At 29.3% G+C, this 15,119-nt stretch overlaps 2 protein-coding genes across 2 annotated transcripts; one reads left to right on the top strand and one right to left on the bottom strand.

Annotated features, from left to right (window-relative positions):
* Positions 1–1,692: 1,692 nt before the first annotated feature.
* On the top strand, positions 1,693–2,365 carry LOC110618711 (probable histone H2B.3). Its single transcript, XM_021761926.2, has one exon. The coding sequence runs from the start codon at positions 1,771–1,773 to the stop codon at positions 2,191–2,193; it is 423 nt and encodes a 140-aa protein (XP_021617618.1). The 5' UTR covers positions 1,693–1,770; the 3' UTR covers positions 2,194–2,365.
* Positions 2,366–3,467: 1,102 nt separating this feature from the next.
* Positions 3,468–9,471, bottom strand: LOC110619366 (fl(2)d-associated complex component). Its single transcript, XM_021762765.2, has 8 exons — positions 9,225–9,471; positions 7,642–9,065; positions 6,516–6,634; positions 5,189–5,815; positions 4,786–5,098; positions 4,135–4,300; positions 3,895–3,997; positions 3,468–3,815 (listed from the first exon to the last, which is right to left on the bottom strand). Exons 2-8 carry the CDS (start codon positions 8,791–8,793, stop codon positions 3,698–3,700), a joined length of 2,598 nt encoding a protein of 865 aa, XP_021618457.1. The 5' UTR covers positions 8,794–9,065; positions 9,225–9,471; the 3' UTR covers positions 3,468–3,697.
* Between the last annotated feature and the right edge of the window lie 5,648 nt (positions 9,472–15,119).

The following is a 15,119-nucleotide window of genomic DNA, read 5'->3' on the forward strand; positions in this document are numbered from 1 at the left end:
ATTAAATTTTAATAAAATAAATTTAAACAGTTATAATCGAATTTGAAATGAATTTAAATTTAAAAAATAATATATGTGATAAATTCACATCAAATTTGAGTTTTATATCTAGGGTATTCACTCTTAGAATTCATTTATATAAATAATTAATTTAATATAAAAAATATATTTTACAACAATATTTATAAATTTTTTATATATTTTTATTTAAAAATTAAAATTTAAATATTTTTTAGAAATATTAAATTTTTTAAATGAAATTATTAATAAAAAATTTTTTTATATAAATTTTTAATTAAAATATATTATACTTTAAATTTTATTTAAATAATAATAATCGAGTTTGAAATCGGTTCGAATAATTTAGATTAATTTTTAATCAGATTTAAAATAAATTTAAATATTACTAATTTAAATTCAATTCAAATTTAAATAATTTAATTTTTATGATTATGCTATCCATTTACATCCCTGTTAATATTATAAATTTAAAACTAATAACGTTAAAAACTTATCTCACTTATTTAATATTATAAATTATTTTACTCTGAAAAAAAATAGAATAAACAAATCATTACTGCAAATATTAAATAAATAATTTTTTAAATTATATGAGATTTTTATTTATATGAACTTTTTCACTCACCATTTTAAAGATATATTTATATTACTTTCAAATATATAATAAAATTATATTATGAATATTTATTTTTTTATTACAATGATTGCAATATATATTTTACAATTTAATAATTCATTAAAATTAAAATATTAAAATATGAAATTTACTCAATTAATTTTTAATTTATTACTTATAAAAATCAATTTATTACAATAAAATTTAAAAAAATATATATAAATCAAAGCAGAAAAAAAATACTTATGTTTCCTCCCACTCCCTATATATTTATATATACATATTAGGATTTTTTTTTTTTTTGGATACACAACCCTTTAAATAAAAAAGATAATGATAATGATTGGGTTGATATTAAATATTGAAAATAAAATTATTGAAAATTATTGATTTTGATAATTAATATATAAAATTTTAATATTATGAAAATTATTAATTTTAATTATTATTCTGAATTTATATATTATTATAATGGTTAAAGTTTTTATTAATATTAAAATTTTTAATATTTAAAATTAAATTTTCCTTAATTAAATTTAATTATAAAATGATTAAATCAGATATTATAGAATCATCAAATTTTTATTCTTAAAATTAAATAAAGTTAGTAATTTTATATATAATAGAAAATTTTCATTATTTATTATGTATAATTAAAATTTAGTTATTTCATAACTCTTAAGCATAAATAATTTCAAAAATATCAAATTTAATAAAAATTTCTCCAACGATATAATCTTTTTGAATTATTTACTATTTGAATATATTATTTTAAAAAATGTTTTCCAAAGGGAAAACCAAAATTTGGAATTTTTATTAAATTGGGCGAAGCCTTACTATTGGGCTTATTGGGCCCAAATTATACTCACTCCCTCATATCTTTTGTCACTTCCACACGCGCCAAGCCTAAAGAAGTCAAAACCGCCCAAATATTTTCCATTTTAAAAATCGGCCGTTCATTTCCATCTCTACAAATCCAACCGTCCACTTCATGAATCCGCGTTTCTACAAAACCAACCAATCACCTTTCACCAATTTTTCCTATATAACCAATTGCATCTCCCCGCTTTACTCATATTGGCGAATCCAAAATCGTAACTTGAAAATTTTCTCTTTGTTGAATTCTATACCTAATGGCGCCCAAGGCAGCTGAGAAGAAACCAGCTGAAAAGAAGCCTGCAATGGCGGAGAAAGCACCGGCAGAGAAGAAGCCCCGAGCGGAGAAAAAGTTGCCGAAGGAAGGCTCTAGCGATAAGAAGAAGAAGAAGGTAAAGAAGAGTGTAGAGACCTACAAGATTTACATATTCAAGGTGTTGAAGCAGGTTCATCCTGATATTGGTATCTCTAGCAAGGCTATGGGGATCATGAACAGCTTCATAAATGACATTTTTGAGAAACTTGCTCAAGAGGCTTCGAGGCTTGCTCGATACAACAAGAAACCCACCATCACTTCTCGGGAGATTCAGACTGCTGTTAGGCTTGTTCTCCCTGGAGAGCTTGCTAAACATGCTGTTTCTGAAGGGACCAAGGCTGTTACTAAGTTCACTAGTTCCTAAAGTCAGGGATAGCTTTTCATCGATCTATAATGTTGGGTTTTTTTAGAATTGTTCTTGTAGAGATTAGGGATCTAGGGTTTCTAGATGTAAAGTTTTGTTTGGTTATGGTTTTTTATATTGAAATTTTATTGCTTTGAGTTAATGAAATTTCTGGTTCCTTATTTTAGTCTCATTGCTAGCTTTCAATTCCTTTGATTTTGTGGGTTCAGTTGATTTTAATTTTGCAATTTCCTTATTGAATAGTCCAAACATTGTATTATGCCATTAGTGATCTGGGTTCTGCCTGAAAATTCTATTTATTAGTTGTATAGTTTGCCTTTTCTTTATTCTGCCCTTGTGGATTCTGATGCAGGTTTTGTGGGCCATGAAGCTTAAATTATGAAATGCCTTAATTCGTTTCCCAAGGTCTGATTTAGTTCTTGTAGTGACGTTGTCTCATTTGCTAATGTTCTCTAACATTGTTAACTTTGATGAGGCTGTTGATTTTGCTGCTTGCAAGCTTACCGAGTTAAGTTAAATTTTTTCATCATCTAAGATAATATTTAGTAAATTGACAATGAGATTTGATTTGTCAAATGAGAATTTTGCATCAGTTACCTCCAAAACACAGCATGATATTTGTTGCTGAAGCTATTAGGTAGCACAAGGGTACATGTTACTTCATTGCGTAACGTGTGGAACCTACGGTACATATGAAGCCTTTTTGTTTTTGGTTCTGAGGGGTGTTGTGGAATGATAGGGAGTCTTTCACAGCAGCTCATTGCTCATGTTAACAATGCGTATTATTATCATGCTCAACACATGAAAGTTGGACACGAATTCCTAGCATGCTATGCAAGTGGAACATGAATTCCATAGAAGTAGGTTATTCTTTGTAAAATTGTGCTCAATTAGAATATAATTTTTACTTTCTTGAATGGATACTAGCTAGTTTTCAATGTTCTGCTGATTGATACCGACTTACTTGTGAGGTCTTTGCTGCGTATCTCAACCAGTTACCTAGGTCTCGTCCCTTGTCCTATCATGATCTGATGCAATGTCTCTATTTAGAATGAGCAACAGATGGAAAGTCTAGACCTCAATTAAAAAGTTAGTTTATCATTTTCCGTATCTTACCCAATGAAAGCTAGGCCCTGGCACAAGGAGTCATTTAACCAACTTTCTCACTCGCCACCTTCCCCAGGCTGAGGCCCAATGAAGCAGGTTTAGCTTCATTTTCCCCTGCAAGGAAGGAGTACCCTTACATGGTTTAAGTGGAAAGGAAGTAATTGAAATGAAAAGAATTTTTGACAAAACATTTTTATTTACGGAAGAATGAAGAATTGAGTGCCATTTGTTATTCCAATTACACATTGCACAACATTCCATATATATTCAGAAAACCTGTGGCAACATCTGTGACGCTCTAATAGATATGGCCTTGTGGAGTATGCTTCCTCCTCCCATCTTCATCACAAAATCTATTCAATTTCTCAATTATTTGCTTTCTTTCTTTACCTCCTCTTTACAGTATGGAGTATGCTCTGATCACTTCAACAATCGGTGCTCGACACAATGGGCACTTTCCTCCTCCACGAACTAATTCATTTGCACATTTTGAACAAGTGCACATGTGACCACATCTGCGCAAATGTTCACATTTAAAATCAACAATGCTGCTGAATCAAATACAGAATGACATTGTTGCAATTCACTTCATACCTGTACAATAAAGAATCAATGTGGCTGTCACAACAGACGCAACATGTCCCTTTCCTGACATGGCCCCATTTAGATCCATCCTCAGATGTCTCAGCAATCAACACTGTAAAATTATGCACGTCTTTAAGATGATAAGTATAGAAAAGCAAATGATCAACATGGCCTTACAACTCTAATGTTAAATTCTATGTTCTGACAATAACAATAACAACAACAACAACAATGAAAGTGAACACAAACCTTTTTCACCAGCTGATCGATTCAGAGCTGCAGACACTTCCTGTCTGACAGAACGCTGCAACTCAAGTTGCATATCCATGCAGGCCTCCAGCATCCTCTGCATGTGATTCATTCCTTGCTGAAGTCTCGCCATGTCAGCTCTCAAGTCATTAATCATCTCCCACTCCTGCACCACATCAAAATCCTTATTTAGAACCCACATGTTACTAAATGTAGAGGCATTCACAGAATTAGACCCAGTTTGTTGACGATATAAGAGTTGCTAGGTATGAAGTCTACTTTCAAAACATTAGACATCTAAATAATCCAGTCTTCTATACAAATTCATTGCACCAAGAAAATGGGAGGAGTATGTGCATATTTGCAATATGTATAAATATGGGGGGAGGAGATAGATTAATTCATCAGTTTGCTTCCATGAACCATTAACTTCATCCTTTTGTACTTGAAACAGTGGTTCAAAAACAAAAAAAACTTGAAAAAAGCATCTGCCCTTATAAATGCACGACACAGGTAAACATAATGCCTGACCAGAAATCCAATGAAGTATCAAATAAATAAATAAAATAAAATAATTCAGTAAAGAAACAAATAGAATAAAAACATTTGTTAATAACACACTGTAAGCTTCATAATGGAACAATGACTCACAAGCTCCGAGCGTTGCATGCTATGGCGAGACCAGCTAGTATGATGCAAATCCTGGTGCCAAAGAGGCTGAGGTGGGGGAACAGGTGGAGCTGGCAAAACTAATGAAGGTCTGTTCATACCATCACGCTGATCCTCATTTTGTTCATCTCTCTGCTGGTCCTCATCCTGCTCTGGTGAAGTGGGAGTCGGTGTTGGCAAGTTTCTGTGCAGATCCCACTCAATGGGAGAACGACCTTGCCTATCCACATATGACTGTATCAATTGGTCCAAACTTTCACGGAAACCACTTCGAAGAAGATTAGAAACACTTCTCCTATAAGATGAAGAGCAACTTTCATTATTTTAGTGATAAGGACTATGAAGCTCAAGAAATAAGATATAATCATTATCCATCATCAAATACCTGCTCAAAAGTTCCCTAAGTTCCATACTGTACACATTATCATCATCAGGTGGGTGAAATCTATTAAATCTTCTCATTGGAACAGCTCGGCGCGTTCTTGGAGGATCAGAAGGCCCCTGTGTCCAATTCTCAACAGCTTCGCGAGAAACATTCTCGTGCCAAATTCTTGGAGCTTCTTGTGGGCGACTTTGTTCACTCTGTACATTTCCAGTTGTTTCCTGGGGCCAGTCATTAACTGAATTCTCTTGCCAATTCCTGTCTATTGGTTCAGCATCACCATTTCTCCATTCATTGAATCGACTGTAGTCTGACTGTTGCCAATTACGTTCCTCATCATCTGTAATTTGTCCCTGCCAACCCCCAGCTTGGCCTGCCGTTTCTTGCCAATTCATGTTATTGGCAGCTGCATTGCTTTGTAAGTTGTCTGTTTGATCAGACAGCCGATGGATGTCATTTTCTTGACTTGTAGATTGCAATTGCTCATTGGCTTCAACTTGGATATTCTGAGAAGTGTGTGTCTGATTCCAATCATTTCCAGAATCAGTGACATTATTATCAGGTATGCTATCAGAATGGCCACTTGCTTGGCTACGAACTATATTTTCCAACCTGAAACGGAACCCTTCCCTGAAAAAGAAATCAATCCAACATCAGGAAATCATATAACACCCACAATGTCTCTTATTTATATTGTTCAGTAGCTGTGTCATCACTACAGCTGACATACAAACAAGCCAAAGAGCAATAAGCACAATTACTAAAGGAAAATGGTTTCGCTCCAGATTATATAGCAAAAAAATCCTATACAATTCATTAATGAAACAGCAGCTGTAAATACCACTAGATACATGTTTTTCTTTTCTACATTTGACAAAGAATCCAGAACAGGGGAGCGGGGAGCACAGGGTTGCAGAATGGCATGTTCTGCATAGCTGTCGACAATGTTATAGCCTTGATGGCAATTAGAATAACAGCCATCAGCTGATATAACTTCTGAGTTTGTGATAAAAAGCAGCAGAAGCACATAAACATTTGGATTATAATCTGCCTGCCAGCCACCACATCGACAATTTGGTAAAAGCAACAAGAAGTTAACAAGAAAGTTACATGCATCTGAGATCATCCTATCATAAGATCTATAATGCTTGTCTTTACTGGCAACATTGTAAATAAAATTATTGCTACTTCGTCAGTCTAAAGGCAGATAAAAATAATAGTAGCATCCTAGAAAATAGAAACCACAATGCAAAATATTCAAATAAGTTGTGACATAAATATTCAAGAACAATCAAAAGGCTTGTGTCATGAAAAGAGAGAAAATCCATACCTTAATCCAGATACCGTGTGACGTTGTCTTAATTGAACTAATTCACTCGCAGCCATTGAAGGTGGTCTCTCTTCTTCATCAGGTCTTTCATTCCTCAAGAATCTACCTCTCAGTAATGACTGGAAAGATACTACAATTTAGTAATCAAGCCATTGATTATATACATGAACCAAAACCCTAAGGTTAATATATCAGAAAACATTCTAAAGAACAGAGGGGAGAAATTTCAACCATCTTAATTGCAATTTTAAATTATTATGATTTACTTTGTTGAAGATGTATCTGTTATAAACCTGAAGCTACAACACCTAAACTCACTTTTAACTCAAAGATAAGAAGTTCCACCACTGGGGAAGAATATATAGAAACCCTGCGTTTAAATGTCCTGTGTTTAATCGATTACATAAAAGTATAACCATGAAAACTAAAGTGAGATATCTAAAAGCAATTCAACCCAGTAAATACAAGCAAAAAAATAAATAAACAAATAAATAAAAGATCCTGTAAAAAGCTTCTAATAACCAAAGTACTTCAATTAGGAAAAATAAATAATTACTACTAAGTAAAACATCATCAGCTACAGAGAAGGGAAAACTACAAATATGGTGCCTGCCGTACTCATAAACCAGCTGAATTGCTAAGACATAAGGTGGAAGTGGATCTACTGAAAATCAAACCCTATTCAATCTTCCTAAAAACATAATTACTAGGGAGGAAGGGTTTACCCAGATAAATTCATCCTAAAAAAAGGGTTAAGAAGCCCAAACTTCCGACTAGGTGTGAAATTAAAATATGCAAGGAATATCTCTTATTTCTTACTCAACTAGCAAATAATAATATTAAGAGAATCATGTATAATTTACAAATAAAAGATGCCCTTGCAAATGAACAATTGGAATTTCCAGCAGATATTGAGAGCAAAACCCATCAATCATATAAGAAAAATGTACACTATATGCTGACAAAAGTATCATACAAAACTAAGGCTTATGCTAAAACAAGAACCACATAGTTCACAAGCATGTGTAAATTATAATGTTGAGATCACCATAGACTCAATACTGGTAAATAACATGGTAAAAAAATTCCATAATAATAAAAAAAATCATGACAGTAAATAATAAACCTGAATGCGGTTGCGATGAGCAAAATCAGAGACAGCTCGATGCTCCAACAATCCTTCAAGTTCCCTCTGTCTTTCACGCTCAATCCTCACGAGTAGGTCAAGAAGGGCTTGTCTTCCACGAAGCCTCAGCATGTCCCGACGAATATGCTCTGGTTGCCCTTCATCATGGTCAGCAGCTGAACCATCACGAACCTGTGCATCAAGTCCAGCAGTCTGCTCTTCCCTCCGTCCCCCACGACCTCCTCGCTGCTGACTTGCCATCTGCACCCACTCCCTAACAATTCTGACCCTTTCACGTTCTGTCTCACCGAGCCATTCCCCTCTAGGACTGTCATTCCTTTGGGACACGTTAGATGTACGATCGCTAATGCCACTCTCCATCCATCCTCGAACAATCTGCCTCACCCTCTCCCTCTCAACTTCACCAAGATCAGGAGATTGCTCCCTACTAGACCCATTAGTATCCCCATTCTCATTCTGTGTGTCCAGCTGCTCATGTGACCAAGGTACAAATTCATTCTCGCTCTCACTTGCATCCACCAAGCTTCCTGGATTCTCACTACCCCGGCTCTCTGACATGTTTGTACTTGACATATTTGTATTGGACTCCACACTCCTTTGCTGTCTCATTCTCTCCCTCACTCTGCCCCGTGCCCTATTCAATAAATGCTCATCCTCCAACTCCCGCCACATTTGAAGAATAGCGGATGCCTGAGTAGTAGGCCGTTCAACAGCTCCCTGCCTCCTTGAAGTGGGCGACTGCGACTCCCTCAAAAATGAGGAATCAAGCATGGAAACTGTGTGCAAACCCGCAAGCGCCATCAACTCTGATTCACGATTCCTCCTCTCAATAGTGGTTATCATCTCCTGTGCCTGGCGAGCAGCCCAACGGCTTAAAATGCGGGAGTGGCGTCTCCTAGCAGCAGATGATTCGGCCAGGTCATCACCCTCTAGATCAGACCTACGTCTCCTGCGGACAAGCTGATCCCCTTCATCATCCTCCTCCTCGGCATTACGAGTGGTGCTACATGACGCAAACGACATACAATCATCCAAGTGGCCACGCATCAATTCCTCCAATCCCCGCTCGAATTCAGCGCGGGCATCATCGGTTGATTCAGGTTTTTGTTGTGAAGGTTGAAAATCCGTCATCCTCACACAATCCCTACCCCACCTCACACTATCCACACTCAAAATTACCACGTATAGATAAGAAATAATCACTCTTTAATTTCACGAAATACACATAATTACCCCAAAAAAATAAAATAAAAAAAAATTGAATCTCCTAAAATCCGAAACCGAAATCTAAATTCAGTTTCAAAGTAGTGCCGAAAACTGGAAAAAGAAAAAGGGAGAAAGATGAAGGAAAAAAACTATGCCCTAACAGGATTCTGATCCGTAGAGTCTGAATTCATCATCACCTGATGACATTACAAAGGTCAAAAATTAAACAAAGACATCTAAAATCCATAATTTTTATTAAAAAAATGAAAAAGAAATCAAATAGAGGAAATGAGAAACGTTAAAATTGAAATAGTGAAAAAAATTGTAGGGATTTGGAAGCGTGGAAAGAGACGTACCTATGAAGGTGTACGCGTAATTTGGAATGCGTTACTGTTTCTATTGTCTCTCCGTGATATTCTTTTCCTGTGTCAAAATGAGAGAGAAACCAAAACCCTAACTTTCTTTTCTATTCGTATAGAGAAAGAAAGAAAAGAAAAGGTGAGAAAATGTGAAGTGTAAAGAGAAAAATTGAAGAAGAAGAAGAAGAAGAAAAGAGAGAGATCACACAGGAGAATGATATCACAATTTATAAAATACATGTGAGAGAGAGAGTGATTTTAGAGAGAGAATCAAATCAGCTTTTTAGACACAGAAAGCGTTTAAGGCAATACGGGTGGCTCGGTCCAGGATTTCAGAATTCCGAAACCGAAACTCCGGTTCGATTTTTTCTTTTTCTTTATTATTTTTTTTTCACTCCGCACCGAAATTTTAAATGTGGTAATTCAAATATTTTATTAAAAATAAAATTTAACTAATATATTTATAATTATCTATAAATAGAATTTATACCAGATAAGGCACAGAGAGGAGAGCGAAAATTATTGGTTTTATTTCTTTATTTTTTAATTTAATTTAATTTAATTTTTTTTACCTGTTTGTTTCTTAATTAAAAATTTTTTGGTCTGTGAAAGGACAGCGGATCCAAAGGGAGCGCCGATCTAACGATGACTGACACGTAGGCATTGTTTGGCCTTTTTCCAATTTTTCTGGTCTTATACACTCGATATTTAAAAAAATTATATTGTCTAAAATCATATTATCTATTTAAAATTACAGTTTATTTAATTTTTATTAATTAAAAATATCCATTTAATATTAATATTTTAAATTACTGATTGTAATATTAGGTTAAGTGTGTAGAGATAATGTTTAAATTAAATTAATATTTTAGAATATTAATTGTAATTATTATAATATATTGTAACTAAGATTTTGACTCAATAAGAATAAAATAAAAAGAGAAAATTTTATGTGCTATAAAAAATTAGATTCTTTTCCTTTAATATTTAATTTATATTCCTAAATGGGCACTAAATTAATTTTAAATATTAATTTAATGAAATTAAATTCTTAAATTTGGAAGAAAATTTTAGAACAAATTAACAAAATTAATCACTAAACTTAAAATTTTTAATAATTATAACAAATATAATTTTTTTTTATTTTTTATGAAAATACTCATCCAATATAAATATTTTTCCATAAATACATGGAATTTCTATTTTTGAATTAATATTCTAAAATATTGTTATAAATTTAAATTAGTTAAAAAATCAATTTTATTTAATGTAAAATAAAAAAATTAGGGAACCATAATATTTCATTTGGAGAAATGTTGCATTAGCAAAAAGGAAAATAGAGGACTTAAACTAATGGAGAATTTTAAAATTCTCCGTTTGAAATAATTTATTTATAAAAAAAAGAATTTAAATATTTTTTTTAAATTATTCATGAATTCTATTTTTATTAAAATAATTTTTAAATTAAAAAGATTTTTCTAATATAAAAATTAACAAAATATATATAGATGACATAGTTTCGATTTCTAGGTCTTAAATTTCTGGTTACAAAAATAAATTTTATTATAAAATTTTATTATTTAAAATTAATATTTTACTATTAAAATAATATTATATTATATTAGAACTTATTTACCTATAAAAATATATCAATTTAATTGAAAAAAAATTGAATTAACTATCTTTGATCGTTGAATAAAAATATAAAATTTAAATAGATTTATTTTATTTTATTAGAGAAATAATAATAAAAAAAATTCAAAAATTGAGTGGAATACAAGAAATGAATAAATTACTTTTACTTTACTGAAAAATACATTGTGACTCAAAAAAATTTTCCAAATAAAGAAAAAAAATGAAAAGAATGCAGCTGACCTTTAACAGGCAACAGTTACTTTACAGTCTAACAGCTTAGCATATATGAATAAATTTCAGTTACATAGAAAATAAAAAGGTTATTTCTAATATAAATTAAAACCTTAATTTAGATAAAAACACCGTATTTTTATTATTTTTTATGATAAATTTTAATCAAATTTAAAATTTTTTACAATAATAATAAATTAAATCTCATAAATTTTATTTTATTTTATTTTCAAAATTTTTATTTTAACACAGTGTAGCCTTTAAATTTTAAGAAAGTAAATTTCTTAACTTTTAAGTTGAATTGAAAATTTTTGCTTAAAAATCAAAAAATTGAAATTCTTGACTTTTACACTAAATCATGAAATCAATAAATTTCGTTAAAAAAAAAGTTGATTTTAGACTAAATTAAGCTTAAATTAAACCTTACAATTAATTTAGATAAAAAAAAATGAGTTAAATTGAAAATTCTAAATACTATATGGATGAAATTGATAATTTACCCACCAACTCGTGCCTGACAGGGAATGAATCAGCATTTTCCTGCTTACGACCACTGGCTGTCATATACAAGCTGTGAAAAAACAAAGCAAAACAAAATTAAAATGTATATATTTTTTTTTATTAAAAAAATAAAGAGTAACGCTTAGCTAATAATTTTGGTTAATATTACCAAATATAATTGATAAATTATATAATAAAAAATAATTTTTTATTTTTATTATTTTAAAATAAATGAATAAATAAATTTAAATTAAAAATTATTCTGTTTTTACACATTAAAAAAAAAAGACAAATTAATTCACTATTTATTTATGTTTATATTTTTTATCTGGATTTTTTGTCTGTTATAGTAATTATAAATTAACAACTTTCCTTATCTCCTTTTTATTATTGTTATTATTTTAATAAATTTATATATTTCGCAATAATTTTTTATATTATTTTTCTATTTGCATAAGTAATTTTTATATTTTTCTGTAGAGTTACATTTTGAACTATATTTATTATTTTGTCAAATAAACATAATCTCTTGAGATGCTACAATAATTTTTATAGAGCTGAAATAACAATTAAAAAAAATAAAAATTGTAGGTCAAGGATTTTAAGTAATGTTTTTACAGATTTACCTTATTTTATTTTATTAGATTATATCATAATTTTTATATCAATATTATAAACTATATATTATATATTTATTTTATTAATTAAATAGAATTTAAAACTTAAAAAAAATAAGATGGCATAATTAATTAAAAATTTTGAGTTTAAACTCTAAATATAAAATATTTTTAAAATTTATATCTATAAATCTGAATTAATCAAATCAATATGTATTTTTTATATATATTTTAAATAAATAAAAGAATAATTATTATCAATTTTTTAATTTATTTTAAAAATTTATTATTTTATCTCTATTTTAAAATTATCAACTAAAGCACCCTTATATTTTATAAAATTAAAATTTTTATTCTTTCTATTAAAAATTTTATTAATCTATCTTTAATATTCATATTATTTAATAATATAATTTTAATTATATATATTATTTAATTATAAATTTAAATATTAATATCATTTAGTTCTTTAATTAAGATTATACAGGAATGTTTTAATAAAATAATTTTAATATAGAGATGAATTATTAAATTTTTTTTTACCTATATTTTTTATAATTTAATAAAAAAAAATAAAATACGTATAAATACCTATTTGCCTGTATAGCTAGTTAGTACCTGTTTGGTTTAATCATTGGAGATAATATTTTTTACAGGATTAGGTCTATTAATTGTTTTTAGAGTTTATGACTTTATTTATTATTTAAAGAAATATATATTAATAAACTATTATAATTATTAAATAAATATAAATATTATAAATTATTAACAGTTTATAAAAATTTTCAAAATTTCACGTTTAACTTTGATCAATTTTTTTTATTATTATAGTGAGAGAATAGAATTGTAATTATAAGCTTAATTTTAGTTGATTAGTTAGATATAATTCAAAGTATAATTTAATTAGAAACATTGGATAAAATTATAACTAATTTAATTAATAAATTATTATTTGGATAATTATTTATTATTAATATATTATTTTAAAAATATAAAGAATAATGCATGAGTTTTAATTAAACATTAAACTGTATTTTGCTAAGAAAAATTCATATCAAGTTGTAAAAGGCAAAATGGAGAAGGAGAAGTTGAGATGGTGTCCTAAATCGCAAGGGCAAAATTAAAAAAAAAAAAAAAAAAAATCCTGGCCTTTTTCAGGTCAGGAAAGAGGACCACCTAGCTTAGGTATATTGAAATGCCACGAGGGAAATCAGGCCCTTGTCTTACTCTTTCCTCCCAAGTTGTGTGTTTGGCTGCCTTTTTCACTGATGCTGATGTTGGTTATATATTTTCAAAACACAGTCATGTCTGTTTTGGGTGCACCAAACAGTGCTTTAGCTCATTATTCAATATTAACTTGTCAACGTACCTGCTTTTTCAAAAAAAATTTGGAAAATTATTTTTTAGTTTTTGAGGTTTAACCTAATTAATATTTTTGTCCCTCTATTTTAGCGACCCAACACTTAAGTACCTCACTTTCTCGTCCGTCTAAATTCGTAGTCCTTCCGTCCATTTAAACCATTTGGTCAAAGAGTCAAAGGTGAGATGTGATAATTTTTTCTAAAAATACCCTTCTTCCAATGTGAAGAAGAAGAAGAAGAAGAAGAAGAAGAAGTTGCAGAAAGGGTAGGAAGAAGAAGAAGAAGAAGAAGAAGAAGAGGGTTAATTTTATCAATTCACATATCCAAACGGCTATTTTGGATGGAAAGACTACGAATTTGGACAGAAAAAAAAGTGAGGGACTTAAGTGTTGGGTCGCCAAAATAGAGAGATAAAATTATTAATTACGTTAAACCTCAGGATTACAAAATAATTTTCCCAAAAAAATTAACCACTCACACCATATTAAACCCTGTGCAACCAGATAACAGCTTTGATTTGATTAAAATAATATTTAAAAATTATAAAAAAATAATTTTTAAATAATTTATTATTAAAAATAATTATTAATTACTAAAGCAACTAATAAATTTATTGCGGATTCTGCAATAAAGATAATAATAATTATTATTTAATATTTTTTAAAAAAATATTTCTCAATTTAATATTTAAAATTTAAATCAATTAATAAAGTTGGTAATAAATTGAGTTGTATCGATATTAGTATAAGATATTATATTTATTGAGCGATATGATTAGAGAATGTGTTAGATAGGATTAGAACTAATTTTGTTGGGAAGATAAGAGACTGAAGAAATTAAAATTTTAAATAAATAAATAAATAAAAATTCTAAAAATAATTCAAGTAGAAAAGCAAGTGGTCCCAAAATCTTTGTTGCAAGGCAAAAGGACGTGTTAATTTCCTTTTCTCGATGGTGCAACTGCAACCATCTCAACCAAACTAGCTACTTCCATTCAAAAAGCTTCCCTCTCTTTAAATTCCTCTCTTCAATTTTTTGTTACATGGGCTGTTAAATATAGAATGATAAAAGAATACGAATATATGATAAACATTAAGAGATTATAGTTTTTTGATAACCACTTATTCCAACTTCAAAAACTAATTTAAATGAGTAATTATCAAATTATAAATAATAAAAAATAATATTTTTAACTTAATATAAATATTAAATATTATCATTAAATACTATTATAACAAATACAGTCGTAATATCCAAGGCCTTCTCTTTATAAGTACACCCCTTTTAAAATAACAAAATATTGCACCTTATAATTTTATAAAATCAAAAGAGGAAATTGTTAAACAACTCTCTACTTTTAAATTTTTTGTAATTATATTCTATACTATTTTTTTATCTATTAAATTCTTTTTTTTTTACTTTTATTTCAAATATACCCTATTATTACTTATGTTATTAAAAATTAATAAAATTATCATGTCATTCGATATATTAATGTTATCATACAATATCAATAAATTTCAGGATAGAATTAATAATAATTTAAA

The sequence above is a fragment of the Manihot esculenta genome, chromosome 7 (assembly GCF_001659605.2).
Source record: "Manihot esculenta cultivar AM560-2 chromosome 7, M.esculenta_v8, whole genome shotgun sequence".
Classification (NCBI taxonomy): domain Eukaryota; kingdom Viridiplantae; phylum Streptophyta; class Magnoliopsida; order Malpighiales; family Euphorbiaceae; genus Manihot; species Manihot esculenta.

Coding starts and splice junctions, on each gene's coding strand:
- LOC110618711 (XM_021761926.2), top strand. CDS start 1,771: ATGGCGCCCAAGGCAGCTGAGAAGAAACCAGCTGAAAAGAAGCCTGCA.
- LOC110619366 (XM_021762765.2), bottom strand. CDS start 8,793: ATGACGGATTTTCAACCTTCACAACAAAAACCTGAATCAACCGATGAT. Junction 5,099..5,188: donor CTTAGGGAACTTTTGAGCAG/GTATTTGATGAT, acceptor TTCATCTTATAG/GAGAAGTGTTTCTAATCTTC. Junction 3,816..3,894: donor ATTGATTCTTTATTGTACAG/GTATGAAGTGAA, acceptor ACATTTGCGCAG/ATGTGGTCACATGTGCACTT.